The sequence below is a fragment of the Hippocampus bargibanti genome, linkage group LG07 (assembly GCF_051943395.1).
Source record: "Hippocampus bargibanti isolate YZ-2025 linkage group LG07, ASM5194339v1, whole genome shotgun sequence".
NCBI classification, from domain to species: Eukaryota; Metazoa; Chordata; class Actinopteri; order Syngnathiformes; family Syngnathidae; genus Hippocampus; species Hippocampus bargibanti.
This window is the reverse complement of record NC_142740.1, coordinates 26,032,530-26,056,533: the sequence shown is the minus strand read 5'-3', so window position 1 is coordinate 26,056,533 and position 24,004 is coordinate 26,032,530. Positions and strand designations below refer to the sequence as shown.

General features: G+C 38.8%; 2 protein-coding genes across 4 annotated transcripts; one reads left to right on the top strand and one right to left on the bottom strand.

Annotated features, from left to right (window-relative positions):
* The first annotated feature begins 179 nt into the window (after positions 1-179).
* LOC148895951 (uncharacterized) lies at positions 180-7,334 on the top strand. Of its 3 annotated transcripts, none has more exons than XM_089000545.1 (12): positions 180-250; positions 599-676; positions 900-942; positions 1,057-1,214; positions 1,451-1,532; positions 1,605-1,859; positions 2,029-2,105; positions 3,719-3,813; positions 3,891-3,958; positions 4,483-4,641; positions 5,189-5,371; positions 7,200-7,334. In XM_089000545.1, exons 2-11 carry the CDS (start codon positions 611-613, stop codon positions 5,350-5,352), a joined length of 1,167 nt encoding a protein of 388 aa, XP_088856671.1. In that variant the 5' UTR covers positions 180-250; positions 599-610; the 3' UTR covers positions 5,353-5,371; positions 7,200-7,334. The 3 variants fall into 3 exon arrangements, with proteins under 3 accessions (XP_088856671.1, XP_088856672.1, XP_088856670.1); XM_089000546.1 differs by having other exon boundaries at positions 210-676; positions 1,605-1,719; positions 1,786-1,859; XM_089000544.1 differs by having other exon boundaries at positions 210-676.
* A 35-nt stretch (positions 7,335-7,369) lies between these two features.
* LOC148895950 (uncharacterized) lies at positions 7,370-23,876 on the bottom strand. Its single transcript, XM_089000547.1, has 5 exons — positions 23,698-23,876; positions 16,641-16,808; positions 14,202-14,675; positions 11,450-11,601; positions 7,370-10,207 (listed from the first exon to the last, which is right to left on the bottom strand). The coding sequence occupies exons 1-5, from the start codon at positions 23,768-23,770 to the stop codon at positions 10,163-10,165; spliced, it is 912 nt and encodes a 303-aa protein (XP_088856673.1). The 5' UTR covers positions 23,771-23,876; the 3' UTR covers positions 7,370-10,162.
* Positions 23,877-24,004: the final 128 nt, after the last annotated feature.

Below are 24,004 nucleotides of genomic sequence, written 5' to 3'. Positions count from 1 at the left end.
CCTTTCGTGGTGAAGACGCTGCGAATAAATGAAACGTTATCAGAATATATTCGTCGTTCCAATTACTTCCACTGATTTACATAATGTATTTAATACAAGAGTTATCCGACAACTAGACGCATTATGGTATTAAAACACAAAACAGAAAAACTACAAAAACTACAATTCCCAGATTCCACCAAAGCTTGAATGCAACACCATTTGCTCCGCACTGTGCTCCTTTATTTAAAAGTGGCTCGCGAAGCTAAGAGTAATAATGACATCTTTTTGTTAAATATTAGTCGTTTTTGTCATTGATAGACTTTATACGAGCGTCTTCTGCTCTTGTATTTGATTGTGTTATGCCTACGTAGTTATTACTGTACTATAGCGCTGCTCGCTAATTCGAATAATTAGTCCAATTTAGCCATAGGACAAAATATATGCTAATTCACATTATTATGATGTCTTTTTTTGGGAAAATGCTGTCCATGAGTAAAAGTGCCATGCAAATATCAAAATCGTCACTAGGTTGTTACCTCGGTACAGAAGTGTAAAGGTACTTAGTGTCAGCCTGTTTTTTAACCACTAAATAGATGTTTTCTTGCTTATCTTGCAGATCAACTGGAAGATGAGCTGGGACCGCCAACTGAGTTCCATTCTTTCTGCAGCTGACGACAGCGTGGCCAACATGCGGGTGAGCAGACCTACCTTGAAATTGGAATGTCACCCCTTGGTGTCCCCAATAAAAAAAATGATTGTTGGTTATTTTTAAGACATGGGTGCACGCACAAAGGTAAGGTAAATGTGTTCTGTCTCGTACTTGAGTTATTCCCAATTGTTTATCCAGTTTAATGTACTTATTGTAAAATTATTTACAATATTTATGACAAATATAAAAGTATATGTTGTTTCTCCAGGGGAGGCTGTCCTCACTGGGGAACTCCAGCAAAAGGGAAGAAGGTGGGTAAAACTTCCTGTATCTGGATATGTTTAAACTGAAAAGTTAAAAATCCCTGCCTCACAAAAGTACTGTCACAATTATTGTGTTTTAAATCGATATTTCTACTTCTCCAGAGTCATTTCCATTCAAGGAGAAGTTTCACGATTCAGATTTTGACAACCACGCCATTTGCGCTCCATCAACTAGCACACAACAGCTTCACCGTGCCATTCCCGAGGTCCGGTGGGCAGATATAGCTTCCCTCCAGTCTCAGCTGCAGACACAGAACCAGGTGATCGATGACGCTTTACCTACACAGCCTAATGGTGTCCAAACGCAAAAAAATCTAAAGTTATATTGGGAGTACTATATTTGCTCTCCTCCATCACGCCAAATGAAAAAAAACTCTTAATCATGTCTCCAATTGAATTAAATAAAACAAAACTAAGATTTTCAAATGCGAAAATAATTTCACATTTGCTTTCTAAGTTCCATTAATGCGTTTCTTTTTTGTTTTTTTTCTCCAAGGTGATTGAGTCACTCACCAAAAAATTCGATGACATGGAGCGGAATAAACAGTCACAACAATTTCACATCCAGACGTTGCAAGGTAATGCAAAATCACGATTGGACATTGTAAGGAGCACAGATAGTGGAAAATTAACAACGACGTGTTTTCCAGCTGAGGTTGACAGGTTACGTGAAGATCTGAGAGAGAGGAGATGTGAAAAAGCAAACATTCCAGGAGTGGAGAGAGAGCTTAACGAAGTTGGAGGAGTCGCTTTCCGTCAGATGAGGTGCGTTAAAACCTTTCACCCAAGAAATCTTATCATACATCTTTTCATTTTGCCTTCTTATCATAGCTGGAGCCCAAAGGTTTGCCGAGTGGAGCTGGAACACTTCTGCAAAGAGGTTGATCAGCTGAAAACCCGACTCAGTGAGTCACACTAAAGCTTTAGGATTAGAGCAATCCTGAGCTCCATTATTGGCAGGCACAGGCTTGCCCAAAACATAAACATCATCATCATCATCATCATCATCAACATCATCTTCTCTCCTTTTCCTCTTATTCATGATTTATTTTTAATTTTTTGCTGCTGAACAAGGGAGGCAAGAGGAAGCGATGATGCTCCTGGAGAAAGAGGCCGGAGAGAGCCGGCGACAGTGCCAGCATAGCAGTGAGGTGCATCCATTTTGTTTGCTGATATGCCATGTTCTTTTCAACATGTTTATTTAAAGGACAACCAACACCTCTGGACAAGTTGCGTCCATAATTTGAAAAATCACTTCAAATGACTTCTACTGAGCGCATTTTACAAAGATTCCACAGATTTTATGCTATATTTTACGTTTTAAGACTTGCACTGAATATTCAGGAAGTTTTCGAGTTGATGACGATGCCTGACGTGACGTTACGTCAGGAACGCCCCTGACCGAGAAATCGACACACAATGCATTTTGGGTACTTTGTTTGGTCTGAAAACATCGTGTTGATCCGTGTTGATGGCGAAATTAGAAGGAAAACACATACATAATCCGATGGTGAATCGTTGTGTGTCGCACCAACACTACCAATTGCGGTAACACCATAAAAGTGGACACACATTCTCAGCAGACAAATCTGCCAATTTCCAACGGAGCTTATGCGCCATCTTGTGCATTTTCTGGGACGCTACATTTGAGTCCAGACGGCTCGAATTGATCCGGAAGGACTTCTTTGATCGATTGCAAACATTTATGCCTTCCTCTTCAGAACTACTTGAATCATATTCATAACTGGATGAGGAACAAGAAAGCATCTTCTCTAAATCTGAACTCTCTGAAGCCATTGTTTTGTGTCAGGAATATCCTGGCGTGATGTCACAAACAAGGGGGCGGGACATTCTTAAACTCGCCATTTTCTAGGTCATTTTTATTGATGTTTTGCATTTGACTAAAAATATCAGCCAGCGTGTTTTGGGTATTTTAGATGCTATAAAACGTTTTTCTGATGTCACTTAGGAAACAAAAAAATGGTGTCGGTTGTCCTTTAAATTAAGATTTAGAGGTGCGGTTTTCAAACATCAGGCCACTGTTCTGCTCTTTTTATTTATTTTATTTATTTATTTTTGAAAATGTGTCACTGCCAAATTTATCAACATAAATGATCCTGAAGTCAAACACAAAATTGTCAACTCGCTATAAATTGTTTGATGTTTTGGTTTTGAATGTGGAATTATTAGTCTCACAGTGGAGAAATGTACATTTCTCAGCTGAAAAGTTAAGAAACTAAGAGGAAGGGAAAGGAAGAGGTAGAAAAATAAAATAAAGGACTTGCTGTAAAGGTAGCCACTCTCGCGGCGCCATCTTGAAGTCAAAACAACTAAAAAAAACTAAATAACAAATAATGTGACACAAAACAAAAGACACAATCATCCAATCTTAGGCAGTTTCTGCACCATCTGTGTTGTATAAAGCAGTTCTAGATGAAAGAGGAGAGTATCAAAGCGTCCTTTTCACCAGTGTATCAGGGACGTCATGGTGAAATGTGCACGCTTTCTACAAGGTAAATGTTGAAAGCAAACACAAAGCTGCAGCATCCATTGATGAAAAGAGAGTGTCTCACATCTTGAGTCCCACATAAATCCGCTTCAATTCCAAGCTGCAGCAGTTCCACATACGCATTGGCGCTCTACGCTGACGCTCCTTTCTTCTCATTGCAGACTCCTCAAGCTTTGCATTCATCCAGCCGCAGACTGTCCTGTATATTTCAAATTTTGTATCTCAGTCCCATGTTGTTTGTGTTTTTTCATTCAGATGCTTCAAGAACTGACAGATCGCTACAAATCTCACAGCTCAGATCTGGCCAAAAGTGCTTTTGAGTATACTCAAAAGGAGATCCGCCATATCAGGTACGCTTGTCTGACTTTGCACATCCTGCTTGTTTGCTGTCTGATTCACCGGCTTGCAATTCTCGATTGCTCCACAGAACCAGCGTGTCAGAACTTGAGGGTGAGGTCATGCGCCTGAGTGAGCATCAAGTCATGCTACCAGCAAGTAAGACTTGAATTTGTCTTGATCAAGTCTATTTTATTTTATTTTATTTTATTTTATTTAGTTGAATTTTATTTATTCATTTTTTTGTTTGTATTTTATTTGTGTTTTTATTTTAGTTTAATTAAGTATAATTTGGTTGAATTTTATTTTATTTATTTGTATTTTATTCATATTCTTATTTTTATTTTATTTTTATTTTAGTTTAGTATACTTTAGTTTAATTAAGTTTAATTTAGTTGAATTGTATTTTATTCATTTTATTTTGATTTAATTTGTGATTTAATTTTATTTGTATTTGTATTTTATTTTGGTTTACTTTAGTTTACTTTCATTTAGTTTTATTTTATGTTATGTATTTGTATTTTATTTTTATTTTATTTGTATTTTTATTTTAGTTTAGTTTACTTTAGTTTAATTAGGCTTAATTTAGTTTGATTTTTTTTTAATATATATTTTTTTTATTTGTTTGTTCATTTATGTTTGTTTATTTTTTGATGTTTGACCATGCTTTGATTTACACTTAGTGGTCTCAAATGGCTCACCCAAATTTGTCGGAAAACTCAAAGTTGAAGAGGCCAAACAGGACTCACACTCAGAGGACTTCAGCCCAACTGTGAGCCTGGCTGAGATCAGCTCAGAAATCTCACTGCTGGATGATCTTCGTGACTCAAACAAATTTCAAGGTAGCACGATAACCCTTTAAACGATCATGCCTTTTTTAGACATTTCTTCTAATAAATACGTGTCAGAAATATTTGACTGGCAACCAGTCAACGGTGAAATCTACCTTACGCCGAAATTAAGCTAGAATAAGTAGCCCTTCACCATTTTCCTGGACAGGAAAAGCTGTTCAAGAAATTCCGAATGGAATATTGGGGTCATCCTATTAGACCACAGACCTCCTTTCAAGGCAGAGCAATATCTGTCGAGTTAAAATGAAAACAAAACAATAAATGTAGAGCATCGCAGTGTTGTTGATTCGTTAAATAGTTAATGTAATTTTAGGGAACTGTGTGTTGCATGGGCTTCCTGTAATAAAATATCCCAGAGACTCCAAATACTTCCCGGAGGAATTTCAGCTTATTGTTTCTACACAAATAGCACCACTGCAATAGCGCTGGTGAGAAATGCGTCTGTGTGCATTTCCGGTCATCCCATAGTGCCACAAAAAGATGACCTCCTAACCAGAGACATTCATATACGAACAAACTAGCTTTGCTTCTCTTCCAGCTCTCGAGCATCGGGATGTTCCATCCAGTGAAAGAAGTGACTTTTTAGACAAGGAGGAGTTCGATGATGATGATGATGATGATGATGATGATGACATCATCCTGGATGATGACGATGACATGAACGCAGAGCTTGGATCTGATCTGAGTCTGACGGATCTCTGATCCTCTTTTTTTTTGTGAGGTCAGTCATTGGAATGCTCAAGGAACAATTTGGGAATGTCAATCACTAGAGAATTGTGCTTACCGTATTTTCCAGTGTAACAGGCGCACCGGAGTATCAGGCGCACCTCCAATAAATGGTGTATTTTCAAATTTTGTCCATATATAAGGTGCACTGGACTATAAGGTGCACCTTCAATGAATGAAATGTTTTTCAAATATCATATAAAAATATCTAAAAGTTTTTCGAATATAAGGCACACCAAATTATAAGGCGCTACAGTAGAAGCTGGGGTTACGGACGACTTCTTCTACAGGGAGAAATGGAGTCGGTGGGTGCTGACAGTAGTTGTGGCTTAATATTACTTCACATATAAGGCACACCTGCGTATAAGGCTCAGGTTCATCTTTTGAAGAAAAGGAAGGCTTTTGGGTGCGCCTTATACACCGGAAAATACGGTAATCTGCAATAATCAATACTCTGGTCAACATTTTTTTTTTTAAATCGGAGATGCAAGTAAACTATTTGCAAACAGGGTCGGATATATCGATAGTGTTATATCGATATTTTTTTTTTTCGATATAACGAGACTTTACTGTATGCCGATTCCAAATCTGCCCTTGTTTATCTCAAATACATCAAATTTTCCAACTACAGTGATGTCTTGGCTTGCGAACTTAATTGGTTCCCAGACAGTGTGTAAGGCGAAAAGTGTGTATCCCAAAAATTCATTTCTCATAGGAAACAATTAAAATGAGAATAATCCGTTCCCAGGTCCCCATAAAACAATTTTCTAAGCCTTAAAACTACCCAAAATATACATTATTTTATGTATAATAAATGTGCTATGGTATTATAATTAAAGACATAAACTGTACTGTATAATAAAGTAATTTTATTTACCTTTATGATGGTCGTTGATGGCTTGATGGAATGGAGTGGCCGGTTTCATCAGCATTACACACTTGATGAGGAATGTTACCTTCTTCTTTCACCAGCTTGAGGAATGATCCCTTGTAGGTGCTTTCTCTGATAATTTTAATCCTCTCATCACTGCTGCGTTCTTGACCAATCATGTGGCTTTAACCGAAGACTGGGGGCGGGGAATAGAGTACAAAAAAAGTCGGCAGCCATTTTCTTTTTGGAGAACGGCTTCACTCTCTATCTGTAAACCCCACCCCCCATCACTGCTGCGTTCTTGACCAATCACATGGCTTTAACCGAAGACTGGGAGCGGGGAATAGAGGACAAAAACAGTCGGCTGCCATTTTGTTGTTAGAAGAACGGGCTCGTTCGCAAACGACACATCACTCATTGAGGCAGCTCCGTGTACGAAAAAAGTTCATATGCCAAGGTAAAATTCTCATACATTTAACGTTCGTAAACCGAAAAGTTCGGAAGCCAAGGGGTTCGTAAACCAAGGTATCACTGTACTACTTCTACTACTCTTATAACTACGACTGCTACTATAACTATTAATAATAATAATGATGATGACAATATTATGATTGTTTTTTAAGCATTATGGCTATAAATTAAAATGCATGATAAAATCTACAGTATTGCACAAAATCGAACATAAGAACAAACAAAAAAACCTCAATAACATGATGAATATTTTTTTTTAGAATCGGCATCAAAAATACATTTAGGAATACATCACAATCAGAATCCGCTTTATTGGCCAAGTGTGTACAACACACAAGGAATTTGTCTCCGGTAGAACACGCTGCTCGTGTATCATCATAAAAAAAGCCATCTCTGATTAAAATTTGCTGTTGACCTATGGTATTTATTTTCCCTCCATTTGGCGCTATATTAAGCGATCTTTCTTTTGGATTTTTTACAGTGCTTACTCACGTAAGGGAAAGGAGAGCCTCACTTCCAGACGCACCTTTCCATCATGAAATGAACAACAAAAGAGTGAGCATTTTCACACAGATGCTGCTGCTGGCCACGTCTATATGGCGCATGTACACAAATATCTGGTTTTTCGGCACCGAATATAAAAAGCAAAAACACATTTCAAATACACTTTAATAGTCATAATAATTGTCCATCATATCCACATTGATCAAGATAGCCTCACAATTCAACAATGATGCATTTGACACCTCCATGGTAAAACACAAGTGCATCATTTTTAAAAACTTCGATTTTCACATGGGTTCATCTCAAAAGGGGAATGCAACTTACTTATTTATTTATTTTGATAAATTAACCCAGGCGCTCAACAACAACAATATTTACAGTATAAACACTTCAAAAAGGCCACTGCTCCAGTCGTATGTTCACGTCACATGTGGAAATTACGTGAATGTTTAAAAGGCACTCTCAAACTGCAATGCGTGTACAACAATATTGTATTTCAACACACGCTAGGTACAACCATAAAATCAAATCAGAGCATCACTACCTTGTAAAAATACACCATGAAGCTCTGACATTGCTCGGAGAAATGTATCTAATGTTATAGCCGACTAAACTTTTAAATAACCTGTGAACACAATAATTTGAAACACACACACACACACACACACTTAAAAGCACAGGCAGAGCTGGAACGCGCCCGCACAAACAATAACTTTTCTTCGAAACAAACATAGAAAGTGTAAATAAAGTGCAACCTCATTAAATGTATAATCAGGCCGTTGTATGTTCTCATCTCGGGCCTTTGGGTCATCTGAACACCCTTTAACTCGTTCACTGTCAGACATATGCATGTGTACTCTACTCCAGTGCCAGGGTTTTTGTCATTGTCACTTGAATTCCAGGACCCACAGAATATTGAGTTCTAGGACTACATCAACATTCAATACTGCATTAGAAACATCAGACTCTATTTTTTTCATTACAAAAAAAGAGTTAATTCCTAAATTATATGGGTCAGGAGTTATATGAGTTTGAAATGAGAACAGCGCTACAATATAATACAATACATACATATTACATGCATATTCATTGATATAGCGCTTTAACAACAGCTGAAGCTGGAACAAAGCGCTAACATGGACAAAAGACAAATGCTGCCCCCTCATGGAAGGGAAAAACATTGCCAGAGGTCTGAACAGCGCTTTATCGGCACCCCCGCAAGAAAAAAACCAAACCCGAATAAATTCGGGAATAGCCGTGAAATTTTTTTGATTTAATTGTTTTATGTTTTGGAAATATGTATAAAAAATCCAATACATTTATTTCCTCCTTTTCATTAGAAAAAGAGTTAATTCCTAAATTATATAGGTCTGGAGTTATATGAGCTTGAAATGAGGGTGACTGTCCAAAATACAATGCAATACATACATATTAGTTTTTAGAGCGCTTTAACAACAGCTCAAGCTGGAACAAAGCGCTAACATGGAAAAAAAGAGAAATTCTGCCATCTTGTGGAAAAGAAAAAAACATTGCCAAAGGTCCTGACCAGCGCTTTATCGGCACGCAAACACGAAAAAACAAAACCCAAACTAATTCGGCAATGGTGCTCTACGTCATATTTTCAATTCCCGAATACATTCCCGAATGGCAGTGAATGAGTTAATGATATAATTTCTGTAGATCCTCAATATGGTGGGCGAGGACGAGGCATTTTCGGAACGCAAAAACACTTTTGGAATAGTGAATAAACACATTGTTACACCCTACTTTACATAACTGACATCAGAAAAACGTTTTATAGCATCTAAAATACCCAAAACACGCAGTATGATATTTTTAGTCAAATGCAAAACACCAATAAAAATGACTTAAAGTGTCCGGAATCTGCAAAAAAATTGAGCTGCGAATTGGGCATTTTCAGAAAGTCCCGCCCACAGTTCGTGACGTCACGCCAAGACGTCTTGCATTGCTGGAGAATCCAAACAATGGCTTCAGATTCGGAGAATGTTTTCTTGTTACACATCCAGTTATGAATATGATTCAAATAGTTCTGAAGAGGAAATCATACATGTTTGCAATCGATTAAAGAATTTTTGTGCCATTTTGAGGCAACATTGGGGGAAAATCTCTCACCCAAAAAAAAGAGGCACAAAATGGCGACCTCCAGTGGCCACCTCCGCTTCCACAGGCTGATAAATTTCTTACATGGAGCGTGGATGCCCTCTTCTGGCTTTTGGGTGCAACACGGTTCTCAGAGCAAACATGTACAGCAAAATACATTGACGTGTTGGAAGGACTGCTACAATGTGTCTTTTTTTCGGTCAGGGGGCGCTCCTTTCATGACGTCACGTACGTACTCGTCACCAACTCAAAAACAAGACTTCCTGAATATTCAGAGCGAGTCCTAAAACGTAAAATATAGCTATATGCGGTGGAATCTTATTAAAATACGCCCAGTAGAAGTCATTTGAAGCCATTTTACAAATTATGTACACAACTTGTCCGGAGACGTCGGTTGTCCTTTAATACTGCTGATTGAACTCAACAAGTTGCTTTGTGTCCTTGGCTGAACAACAGCGTGAAATAATGAGACTCAATGCTCTGTTTTCCGGATGAGAGGTTATTTTCATTTTTACTAGAGGCCACAATTTGAGGAAATACAGAGCACGCAGACATGGCAAATGGCTGCATTTTATGCGTACTAATCCGACATTGACATTTGCTGCAGAACCTGACATTGATGATATCTGTGCGTTATATATCAAAGCCGCCTGCCATAATCCGCCTGGCTGGATAAAATTGTAGCGACCCACATAACTGCAGGTGTGAAGGATCAACAGTCAGAAAAAGACAGACCGGGCGGTTGAATCGTTACAAATGTTACCCTTGAATAAAGGCTTTTGGGGGCGCGGGGGAGTTGGTGTTACCGATGCATCCATATCAGTAGCTGTACATAGACAAAGGTGTTTCTTCCATCATGTCGTCCTAAGCAAGGGAAGAAACAAGAGAAAAACACTGAAGCCAGTCAATACAAAAGGACACGTAATGGGAAATTGACTTCTTAATGGCCCGGTATAAATAGTCGGGTCTCTGATTGCACTCAAGTCCAAAGCCTGGGCTGACCTTTGTTGGATTGGATATGCCTTTATTAATCTCACAATGGAGAAATTACATTTCACAGCAGCAAAGTGATGAAAGGAATGAAAGTAGGAAGTAGGTAGTGTTGTCATGGTAACAAAACTCTCCCACTTGTCCAGCAGGACATGAGGAAAAAAATTGACCATCATTCACTTGCACATAATGAGCAAATTCCAGCCCAAATATAATTATAATGATTGCTGTGATTATAGGGTTTTCCATTTTTGTTTTTTAGTGCTGGGCTTTTCAATATAAAATGATTTTCCAAATCCAGCGTTGGGTGTTTTATTTTGAAAGCCATGTTACTTTGAAATAAATCGTATTATCAGTGTCTGAAACTCATGACAAAAAGTTAGCGGACACCCGGGCAGAAGACTCTGAAAAGTTGCCTTCCTGGACATAAAGTTGCCTGCCCCATTTTTCACAACTCAAAGCCACGTGGCCTCATCTTTCTAAGCGGCTTTCAAAACTCTCAAGTACACTTTTCAGTCACGGTATAGTCCGAAGCACGAAACAGGCTTCTGATTAGCTGCTGTGCCGAGTATGCAAATTGCCAAACAAACGTTCTTTTGGCAATTTGCATACTCGCATTTGCATTTTCAAACACCGGCATTATATAAAAGTGCCAACATCAAATTTGGTGTTGTGACTTTTATGTAGCAAATAATTTTCAGGATAAAAATATTTGCTTTTCAAAATAAAAAAACAACCTTTGATTGCGCTGGGATTTTATTACATTTGTAAATTATCTTATTTTGAAATTCAGAGGAAATGTTTCTTTCTGGTCCTTACCTTTCAAAATGAAATGATTAAAAATTCAATGGCGTTGGGACTCTTATTATGAAAATCTTTTTTCATAACAAATTTCCAGGCATTTCCAATACCTGTTTTTCAAGACAAAATAATTAAAAAAAATCCAAATGGTGTTGGGACTTTGATTTTGAAAATATATTTTTTTGAACAGCTAGCACAATAACCTCTGACCTTTATTTAAATATATATGTTCTCGATGATTGTTTTTCAAAATTAAAAGATATTTACAAATTGGATGGTGTTGGTATTTGAGTTTTGAAAATCAATCTTCCTCACCATGGGTAAATCTTGTAGCCTGCGGAACTCTGGCCTGTTGTCTCGTCGACGCAGTTTGAGGAAAAGGAGCAAGGTGATGACTGCGGCGCTGACGATGAAGGCCGACACCAAGCCGGCCAGCAGGGGATCCAACTTTGGAGAGTCGTGGACGGCTGAAATGGGGACCACAAAGCACAACACACCCACGTCTGAGCTTTTCACTTCACAAAAAGGTGCCCAAAACAATTCAAAATCCATCCTTTGAATTTTAAATGTTGCCATTTTAACTTGCTTTACAATTAAACCATTTTCATTGAAGCTAAAATAATTTTCATGACGTTTCTAATATTTCATCGTCCACATAGCATCATTGCTGAAAGGACAACCGACGCCTCCGGGCAAGTTGCGTCCATAATTTTAAAATCACTAGCTAGTTTTCTATCCGAGTTACTTCCGGGTTGAGTGAACGCTGGCGCGTGTGGCTGCCGCTGCTACCCCACAGAAAATTTTATCCTGTGACTGTAAAGTGACCTTGAGAGTTTTGAAAGGTGCTTAGACATCAAATGTATTATTATATAACTCCAGACCCATATAATTTAGGAATTAACTCTTTTTTTTCTGATGAAAAAAGGGAGTCTAAGGTTTCTTTCACTGCATTGAATATTTATGTAGTCCTAAAACTCAATATTCTGAGGGTCCTGGAATTTGAGTGAAAATGACAAAAACCCTGGCACTGGAGTGGACACATTTTTGCACATCTGGCAGTGAATGAGTTAAAAATGGTTTTTTTTTTTTTGCTTGTCTTTCCAAAAATACTGACAAATGACTTTGCTTTCAAATTGCTTTTGTTTGTCTTCCTTTCTATTTTGTAATTATGTCTTGATAGTGGATGTTTTAAGAGGTTATATTAGTTTGGGAAAGTCCCTATTTAAAATCCATAAACCAAACGCGCAGCCTGCTATCCACACACGTTGCTGTGGAGCACTGTTTTGCAAACTCCGCGGTTTTCACATCATCAAGTAAAAACAACCACGGAGGAGCGAGTCATCCCTCTTTCACTGGCTTATGGAAAAAAGGCAAAGTGCCAAATGCGGACTAATAAAACCACAACGCCTGGGAAGCAGGAATTATGGTTTCTTTTTTTTTCCGAGATGTTTTAAAAAAAAGTCTCTGCCAGGCAGATGAAAAGATAAAATGAATAGAGCCGCACGCTATCCCAATGGATCGAGCACGCCGTTGAGGTTGTCTAAATAAATAATTGAGTGGCTAGATTTAAACAGCTATGGAACACAAGTCCCATGACTGTCTCCAAACAGAGGAACCAATGTGGACGCCCTGGTGGCGACGGCACTTGTGTGTAGAAGAAGGAGAGGGAAAAAAAGCTGGCTTGTGTCTAAGCAAACAAAAGAACATAGTTGCTTTTGTTCTGAGGCCAGTTTAGCCTCTGTCATCATCTCTGTCAGTGAAGAGCTCTGAGGACATATTTAGAAAACGCTCGGTGGTTGTTTTGCATTTAGGGCAAGTGGAAAAGTGACTATCCCATGATGAGATTTGGTGAGAGAAGACCGACATGTAGACATTCAACCATTCGCCGTGATAATCGCATTCAAACACGGTTTTCTTATTATTATGTTGATGGTGTTCAGTTTTTTCTGTGGGTGAATCTCTCACTTAATCACTTGCCATCCTGCCAAATATTGGAACCGGTAATAGTCTTAAAAAAAACATATTGGTCACTTATTATGTTGATGGTGTTCAGTTTTTTCTGTGGGTGAATCTCTCACTTAATCACTTGCCATCCTGCCAAATATTGGAACCGGTAATAGTCTTAAAAAAACCATATTGGTCACTTAGTCTTACTTTACTTAGAAAATAAAGTTGACTCTAAAGTGTCCTTATTATTATTATTATTATTATTATTATTAGTAGTAGTAGTAGTAGTAGTAGTAGTAGTATTATTATTATTATTATTGTTGTTATTATTATTATTGTGTGTGTAATAACAATAATAATAATAATTATTATTATTATTATTATTTACTGTATTATTATTATTAGTTAACTAGCCAGCTTTCTACCTATTTCATAATAATACATTTCATTTATGCTTAGCGCCTTTCAAAACTCTCAAGGACACTACAGTCACAGGATATTTTTTCTGCGGGTGAGCAGCGGCAGCCACACGCGCCAGTGTTCATTCAACCAGGAAGTAACATAAAGTAAAAAAAAAAAAAAATAATAACAAATAATATGACAACACAAAGACACAGAGAGTCATTTATTCTTCAGCACTTTCTGTACTCTCTTTGTGACATGAAGCAGTTCTAGATTTATTCCAGGTTGAGCGAACGCTGGCGCGTGTGGCTGCCGCTGCTCACCCACAGAAAAACTTATCCTGTGACTGTAAAGTGACCTTGAGAGTTTTGAAAGGCGCTTACAAATGAAATGTATTATTATTATTAGTAGTAGCAGTAGTAGCAGCAGCAGTAGTAGCAGTAGTAGCAATAGTAGCAGTAACCGTGGCTGTAGCAGTAGTATCCGTAGCAGTAGCATTATTATTATTATTATTATTATTATTACAGTAAAGTCTCATTATATCGATATTCAAGGGAGTCCGAAAAAATATCGATATAACCGGGACTATCGATATATCCGACCCTGTTTGCATGTAATTTTCTCCGTGCGTGCATAGAAATAGTATCGATATAACCGGGACTATCGATATAAAGAGACTTTACTGTATTATTATTATTATTATTATTACTGTACTTACTGTCACCCTTTACATTGAGCTGGGATGGAGTATCTGCATGAAGTTTGGTCTGCGGGGATGTGAGGCTCGGGGGGATGACGGTGGTCTGCACTGGGGCTTCGCTGGAGGTCCTTGGCGGTGATATTAGGGTTGTCATCTGAGAGGTGGAGGTCTCTTTAGAAGAGCTGGTGGTGAAGCGGGTCGTGGTGGGCGTGGTGTATTGCTGAGTCATCGTGGGCGTGGATTTGGTATGTTGCCAAGCCGTGGTGGCCGTGGTATATCGCTGTGTCGTCGTGGATGTGGATGGCGAGCTGGTGCGAGACAAGGGGGTGGACACGGTATCTGCCCGGCTCAATGGCGTCGTGGAGGCAGGAAGTGAGTCCGTTGTGTTGGCCTGGTTTTTGTTTTGAGGAGATGTCGTGTCAGAGGCTTGGATGATGAACGTGGTGGTAACGGACGTCACGTTGATGGATCCTTCTGAGATGGATGTGGATTCTACCGAGGAGAATTGTATTAGCTATGCGATGAAATTTAATAGACTGTACTAATTATTCTACAATATATACACCCAAAAAACATCTGCCGACTTTCTGGATGTACAGCTTCAACAAAATATTCCATCAACAATATTCTGTGCTTCTTATAGATGACATCCACTCCCAAAAATAAACACCCTTTTTATTTCCGTTGATTTAGTTGTTATCATTTATCTCGATTCACATTGTTCACAAACACAAAAGATTGATCAACAGCCATTAAGCGTCTCTTTCGTCAGTTAGTGATCAAAACAGCAGATTCGCAACAGTCAGAGAAGGTCACCGCTATCTGCAGACCTCAGTGGCGCTGAGTCGTGAAAGCAAAGTGTCGTCTGATAAAACATTCAAGTGCCTGGGAATGTGTGTGTGTGTGCGTGTGTGTGTGTGTGTGTGTGTGTGTGTGCGCGTGTGTGTGTTTGTATGACTAGTCTTGTGAGGACCACCAACATTTTATACCATACGTAGTGAGGACATTTTTGACAAGTGAGGACCTTTTGGTCGGTCCTCAAAAGTTTTTCATTTTAAAGGCTTCTAGAGGGTCTTTATATGCATCTGTTTAAGTTTCAGAGAGGTCCTCACAAATTCACCCAAAATGATTTTTTTGGTGTGTAGTTTCATTTCACTTGGATACGCACACTTTTTACTCACTCTGTGTGTCTTTATGTGTGTGTGTGTGTGCGTGGTTAATGAGAGGAAAAAGTTCATATCACAAAAAGTAAAACGATATTTTAACCAAATTCACAACAGGGGTGAGGACCTCACTCCTGCTGTTATTTCAGTTTCAAGTCCACTTTTTATTTCTATGTTTTTAAAGAAGTTGAAGTGGGGTGACATTTAGTCTTCAAATGTAACACGAGTTCTTCACTAAACGTATCAGCAACGGTGGTCTCCTCACTCTTTATTTGGACCTCACAAAACCATTGAAACAGGAATGTGTGTGTGTGTGTGTGTGTGTGTGTGTGTGTGTGTGTGTGTGTGTGTGTGTGTGTGTGTGTGTGTGTGTGTCTACCATCACTACCTTCCTCATGTCAGTCTCAAGTCTCACACGGCATAGCTGTCGATTTATTTCTCCCTCTCCTCAATTTTACATTATTTAACCCTCTCCTTTATGTGGATCCGATAATGACGGTGATCCATCAATCAATGGCGGATCGTCAATATCAGAATCGCAGACTGATTATATTTTGTCCATGAATTCATTTTAAATAATTCCTAATTGTCTTTTAGTTTCCTTTTGTTACTTTTCCCCTGTTGCATGTGTGTTTTTGTATTCAAGCATTTAACCAATCACATTTCAGCCATCATTTGTTACTAGGGGTCACAAATCTACCTGCATGCCTTCACAATCAGTTCTGCGGGCCCTGTCACATCAAATGCGTTGATCAGACTGTTAACGCTTAACATGGACAGCTATCATATACAAGAAATAAAGCAGTGACAAAGATAATAGAAAGCACCAGGGAGTACAAACCAAATCAATCAGTCTGGAATAGAAAATGCTACAAATCAATTTCCAAGACTCTGTGTCTTCAATCATCGATCGTCAGAGTCATTATCCAACAATTGATAAACCTGGGAACAATGGCAAACATTCCCAAGAGTGGTCAACCAGCTAAAATTACTCCAAGTGTCCAACAATGACTCATTGCGAAAGATCAGAGAACACAGTCCAAAGTACTTTGGACCTCACTGACCTCAGTTCAGGTCAATGTTCATGATTCTACAATAACTCTACACCAAAAGGTGACCGAGTTGAGGTCACTCAATGTCATGCTCTATCGTTGTCACTATATTTTTCCGAATGCTTTACGCCGGTGGTGTTATCAGTTTATCACCGCGTGTAAACCTCCTCGCTACAATAACGAGCAAATATATCCCAGCTAATGACTTCCCGTAAATGGCGTCCATAAATCTCACTACTTACTGTTCCCATGGCTCGGCTGTGGCGTCGCAACGGCGACTTCCAAAAGTGTTGTCGTACTGTTGCCAGTCGAGGAAGTGGCGTTGGAGCTTTTTGGAGCAATAACGTCTGGCAGATTGCTGGTCAAATCTAGGTCACGTTCTGGTACTGGTTGTGCTGTGTGTTCATTACCTAATGGGAGGCAAACAGAGCCAAGCTTAATTAATGCTTATTTGGGGTCGTGGGCAGCCGGCTTACTAAAATAAAGTCCGTGAACGATCCAAAAAGGTCAGAATTACAAGTTTGTGTGACGCCTGGACACAAAAGTTGCTGAGTCAGTCAAAACTGCGTGAGTGAGCAAAGGCAGCAAGCAAGAATTTAAAGCCATAGACTGTAAAGTGAGCTTGAGTGTTTTGAAAGGCGCTTATAATTGAAATGTATTATTATTATTATTATTATTAATCAGTGAGAAGGTTTCTTCAGCCGTCATCTGTACTTCTTTGAAGGTGTCGGACGTTTCGCTTCTTATCCAAGAGGCTTCGTCAGCTAACTAAGATCTTTTGCTGGTAGTTTTAGCCCTATATATGTCCAGACGTGGCAGTGCCAGACTCAGCTATGATTGGTTCCTGCTCTCAGGTTGGGGGGAGCAGAGGACTACTCCCTGCGGCTACACTGATCACTTCTATTGTCCTGACTGATTACTTCTATTGTCCTGCCTGAGGTCTTCGACTGGCCTGATTGCCCCATTTGATCTGGTATCACCTCATCAGCATAACTAAGCCTATGTTGCCTAAGAAGTCGGTTGTAGGAATGATCCAAATTGAACCTCACCCCATCATGGCGATTCAGTGAAGGGTTTTGCTGTTTTATGAAAATAGTTTCTTTTACTCCCCTTTCAAACCATCTATTTTCTTTCGCTAAGATTTTAGCCTCAAAGAAGTACAGATGACGGCTGAAGAAACCTTCTCATCGATGGACCACTCATGTACGTCTGAGAGCTTACACAGACGTATTATTATTATTATTATTATTATTATTATTATTATTATTATTATAACTTGTACATTGCAATTGAGGTTTTTCCATTTTTTGAGAAGGGAAGTAAAAACAACTGAAATAATGTGGTCGCACTAGTGCGCATATCCTCTTATGACACCATCGTGCGTCACTGTCGATAGTAGATGTGATATTCTTTTGTTGATAATCAGTGTTCAGCCTTCAAAGTTCAACCTTGGTTTAATTTGACCATAATATAGCATATTTTGTGTCTTGGGAAGATTTTTTTTTTTTTGGGGCGGGGTCACTATACTAGCACTGTCATCCGGATTATAGCTCTGTCTGTAAAGATTTGCAAGGTGGTGGTGGGGGTGGGGTGTACCCCAAAAAAGCAGGCAGGGTGTATTTGACAATTTGTATTAAATAAAGTAGGCAGGAACAAAATCTCAAACAACTAAGTCATCCGAACAAAAATGTCCAAAGTAGCAAACAAAACCATGAGTAAAACATGACAAGACGAAAAAAAACTGACATAGTCACAATCACTATGAAATGATTTATTTGCATCTGCATCATCAGAAGTCATACAATCAAAAACTGAACAGCTGATAAAAATTAACAGCTGAGTGAAAAGTGTTGTCGCTGAACCACACAAAAATCACAAATGTAAATAAAGTGACTTTATGATACAATGCAGTGTATTTCTTTCATTACAATACAATAGCACATTTATTATACATAGAATAAGGTATGATGTGTGTAGTTTTAAGGCTTATTTAGTTGAAAAGTATATTTTATGGAAACCCGGGAACGGATTATTCCCATTTTAATGGTTTCCTATCGGAATTTGTTTTTTGAGATACACACTTCACCTTATACACTCTGTCTGGGAACCAATTAAATTCGTAAGTTGAGGTCTCACTGTAATCATGTCTTCTTCGGCTTTAATTTGCTTATCGAATCAACGCGGCTTCCCTTTTCCATTGCTCTTGATCCGTTTAACTAGTTTTCTTTCCCCTCTCCTCCTCCTTCACAACATCCTTTTGAGGCAAACCAGAACACTGACAGAACGTAATGTCATTAGCACTGGCTCGCTCATTAGCACAATGCCTTTCATTACCTCAACAATCACTCACGCACACAGCATTCAGCAGTCTAATTTATTTTCAGCCACCTGGACTTTGAATTGCCCACATTGTTAACCAATCAGAGTCGTATCAATATGCAATATTTTTAGGTTTACCCATTCACTGCCAGACGATGTGCAAAAATGTGTCCACTCCAGTGCCAGGGTTTTTGTCATTTTCACTGAAATTCCAGGAGCCATAGAATATTGAGTTTTAGGAGTACCCCCCCAAAAAAGTTTCTCCAAATATTTACTTGAACAAGAGTAATAGTAATAATAATAATAATAATAATACATTTAATTTATAAGCGCATTTACAAAACTCTCAAGGTCACTTTACAGTCACAGGATAAGTTTTTCTGTGGATGAGCAGCGGCAGCCACACGTGCCAGCGTTCACTCAAGCCGGAATGACTCCAATAAATAAAAAGCTAGCCAGCTAGCTAACAGATAGCCAGCTAACTAGCTAGCTAATAGACATCTAATAGATAGCCAGCTAACAAGATAGCTAGCTCGCCAGCCAGCTAGCCAATAGATATACAGTAAAGTCTCGTTATATCGATATCGGATATATCGATAGTCCCGGTTATATCGATATTTTTTCGGACTCCCTTGAATATCGATATAACGAGACTTTACTGTATCAGTATATATAAGTATTCAGAAACATTAGTTTTTCATACTAATAACAGTCATTTAATATATAATTTTAAGACATAATAGTCTGCATCAGGATAGGCAGTTGGGCGGCCCGGTAGTCGAGTGGTTAGCACACCGGCTTCACAGTGCAGAGGTCGCCGGTTCGCGTCCCGGTCCGGCCTCCCTGTGTGGAGTTTGCATGTTCTCCCCGGACCCGCGTGGGTTTTCTCCGGGTCCTCCGGTTTCCTCCCACACTCCAAAAACATGCTTGGCAGGCAGATTGACCACTCCAAATTGTCCCTAGGTGTGAGTGTGAGAGTGACTGTTGTATGTCTTTGTGTGCCCTGCGATTGGCTGGCAACCAATTCAGGGTGTCCCCGGCCTTGTGCCCGAAGACTGCTGAGATAGGCTCCAGCAACCCCCGCGACCCTAATGAGGAATAAGCGGTACGGAAAATGAGATGAGAGATGAGAGGATAGGCAGTTATTTTTCCCTGAATCAACTTTGATTAAAATTGGTTGTGTTATCAATAATTAAAATATTGAATGTAAGAATAGGGATTATTAAATTGGCCGTAACCATGAAAAAGAAAAAAAGGAACCAAAAAATAAATACAAGTATGTTACATCAAAACTAGTCCGACAAATATAATCTATAATTGTCAACAAATTTACATTAGAAAATGTAAACAGAATAACTATAATATGTTACAACCTAAATAGATGAGCCAAGGTTTACAGTATAATACCGGCCTTGTGCAACAACCTGACTCGAATCCTCTATGAGACTTTTGAGTTTTTGTATGTACAGAGAACCACTGTTCCACTCATGCTGCAAGTTCAAGATGGCTCTGCATGAGGCTCGACATGTAGTAACCCGTTCTTGCAATGTTCAAAGCAGGAAGCTTGTTTTACCATCAGCAGCGCCTTTGCTTACCGTCAGGAAATGTACATGCAATGTGTTTTGTTTTCTTCGACACTCTCTTCAAGGACAACCGACGCCTCCGGACAAGTTGTGTCCATAATTTGTAAAATCACTTCAAATGACTGCTACTGAGCGTGTTTTACAAAGATTCCACAGCATATAGCTAGCTATATTTTACGTTTTAAGACTCGCGCTGAATATTCAGGAAGTCTTGTTTTCGAGTTGATGATGATGCCTGACGTGACGTCACAGAAGGAACGCCCCTGACCGAGAAAACGACACACAATGCATTTTGGGTACTTTGTTTGGTCTGAAAACTTTGTGTTGATGGCGAAATTAGAAGGAAAAAACATAAATAACGTGATGGTGAATCGTGGTGTGTTGCACCAAGACTACTGTTTGATACTAGTTGACACAAATTCCCAGCAGACAAATCAGCCCATTTCCAATGGAGCTTGGACGCCATCTTGTGCATTTTCTGGGACGCTACATTTGAGTCCAGACGCCTCAAAATGATATGGAAGAACTTCTTTAATTGATTGCAAACATTTATGCTTTCCTCTTCAGAACTATTTGAATCATATTTATAACTGGATGAGTAACAAGAAAGCATCTTCTCCGAATCTGAAGCCATTGTTTTGATTCTCGAGCAAGGCAAGACGTACTGGTGTGACGTCACGAAACTCGGCATCTCTGAGGTCATTTTGAAGTAGTTTTGGGACACTTTAACTCATTTTTATTGGAGTTTTGCATTCGACTAAAAATATCAGCCTGCGTGTTTTGGGTATTTTAGATGCTATAAAACGTTTTCTGATGTCAGTTAGGACACAAAAAAAATTATGTCGGTTGTCCTTTAACCGTCACACTATACATATGTAAACACAAGTCCTATCAATCCATTTGCCATACATTTATCCTCATTCTTTGTACAGCGGAGCTGGAGCTAATCAGAGCTGACTTTGTCATAGCTAGCATGTAGCAGCCGCTAGTTTCATTTCGTCCTCTTTGTCTAACATCACACACAGATGGACCCAATTTGATGACATTCACACCAACAATTTCCTCTAAAAAGTGAGTCAGATGTAACCATTATAAAGCTTTAATCACCCACATATAACATTTTCTCTCTGCTAACAGCACATTAGCATTTTACATTTGAGGGGATTTTTCCTGACATGGCTCACGGGCATGTTGTCATTGCTCATATTGCTGGTGTTCACCGCCAACTGACTAACCTCAAACTATCTCTAGTCTGTCATTTTCTCCTCCGCTCCAATATGTCAACCCTGTAATGAATGTGACGATCGTCTCTGAGAGTCTGCTTTTGAGAAGAAAAAAAATAGAAATAATAAAATAAATAAAAATAACAGAAGGAAATATAATGTGTACTTGTGTTAATATAGGCTGAACTTTGCCATATATGCATTCTCCAAAGATTGTGAGGGCATCTCTTGTTCATTTTGTTCCTTTTTGTGCGGAGTTCCATTGGGTCAAGATCGAGACCTATTTGTTGGAAGGCACTCGGATGAATGGTCCTTTCTGTTAATTTGGATGTGTAAATGGGATTAAAAAATCCCCACATGTCTGTTTAAATGTTACATGAACATGTTTTATGTCTATGTACGCTTCTATTGCCATTGCCAAAACGTTTGTTTTGATATAAACGTGTCAATTCTAGTCAGGCAAACAACCATATGACAGGCTTCAACATATCTAGACAACCATAAAAGAATGAACAAGTGACAGACGTAAACAATGCAAGATTATTTACTCCTATCGATTGAAATACACCAATGAATGTGTCACAAACATTAAGGTTATATGTCTTTCACCTTGTTATAATCTACTGTTGTTTAAAAAATAAATAAATAACACGCACGAGCCTCTTCATCTTCAGCCTCGCCTAAAATAGCAGAATATGTGAGATATGAAGAGCGTTAATTAACTGCCATCTCTACATGTGTCGGAGTCTTGTAATTACTTGATGAAGGGCTTCCTGGCTGGATTTTTTGGGATTTACTATAGCTCGACAAAAGCTCATTATCATCTGATAAAACCCAGCGTGACAAAGACAAGAGACCACTTTAAAACACAGCGAGCGGAAAGTCCATACATGGCCTACAGTGGCCTACGGTAAGGATCCAATTAAGTGCGAAGACATTAGAGGTGTCATTATGTCTCGCTGTGCGCTTTCCATGTCCGCTAACAACCAACAAATGGAAACTTTATTGTAAGGATTGAAGGAATTACTGTTATGAACGCACTGGCTATGTGTCATAGGTGAACTGGGAGAGGATGAGGAGGGTATAGTGTGTCAATGGCAACAATGTGAAATTAATAACAGAAAAATAAGAGGCAGCTCATCCACAAGAACTATATTTAGTAACATAATGCTAAAATGGTGGGTCAATCTGAATTGAGTTTCTTGACTGCGAAACAAATAATTTCTCGAAGCAGATGCTAATAGCATGCGCCATGGTACCATGACCCGAATGAGCTGTCAGCGTTTGGATTCTTTTTGTATGAATCAAAAATTATGTCACAAGGAATCTTAAGAAACGTCATTGCTTGACTGAAGTTGGGGGCGGAATTAAGGTAAGGCCCTCATATACGGGCAAGGAGAGCCACATTTAGTAATTCACTTATAGCTATTTACTGAATAGGACAAACTGTCAAATACACAAATATAAAATGAGAACACTAGGAAAGATTGCAGCTAGTGTCACAGCTTGCTATCACTCACAAGGCCACTCCCCTTAACAGCACACCAAACCGTCACACGCACCACATAAATACAGTACTGTGCTATATAATAATAATGCTTTATTTCTGAGCTCCTTTCAAAACTCATGGTATCCACAGTAGTTACATTTTTAAAGACCTGTTTATTTCTTTACAATCTCTTTTTTCTTTTAATTATGTTTAATATATTGAACTGTTATTTGTTTTACAGTAGTAAGAAGCAACTACAAAAAAAATAATTTACGGAGGTTTCAGAACGGATTCATGTCATTGCAATTTATTTCAATGGGAAAAAATGATTTGATATAAAGTTGACTATGTATAACTGATGGCCATTAATAAAAAATGTATCCATTAAAATCAACCACCCAGCAAGAAAAACTGCTTTGCCAACAAACTGAAATGTATTTTAATCTCTTACATTTAAATCGGAGTTTTAACATTGTGAAGAGTTTCACTACATTTTTTATGAGTTGTTGAACATGACATGAGAGTTACCTTGAGTGACAACTCGAAAAAGTGATCATATTACTTGACCGAGGTCAAACAATGTACAAAATACAAACGATTGACAACATTTGTACTTTCTTCCATCCCACGACTGAAATCTGATATAGATGAAAGAAAACAGAATAACATTAAAAGTGGCGCCTACCATGATCAGCAGATCCTGAATGCAGCAGCAACAAGGCACCAAGGTAAATACACACTATAACCTTCATCGTCATATATGTTCTTCTTTAAATTTTGCAATCCACGGTCACTCAGTCACGAGTGTGCAGTAGAGCACTGCAGATACTGCTACCGTGTGTTGGTGTGGTCGTGGTTGGAACAAGAGTCTCTCTCTCTTTCCCTCTCTCTCCTTGCTCAAACTCTCCCCTCGCTCCATCTTTCTCTCTTCCTCGCTCTCTCGTTTACCAGAAACAGTGCCACGTGTTCCCGGTTCAAAAATAGCACACTGA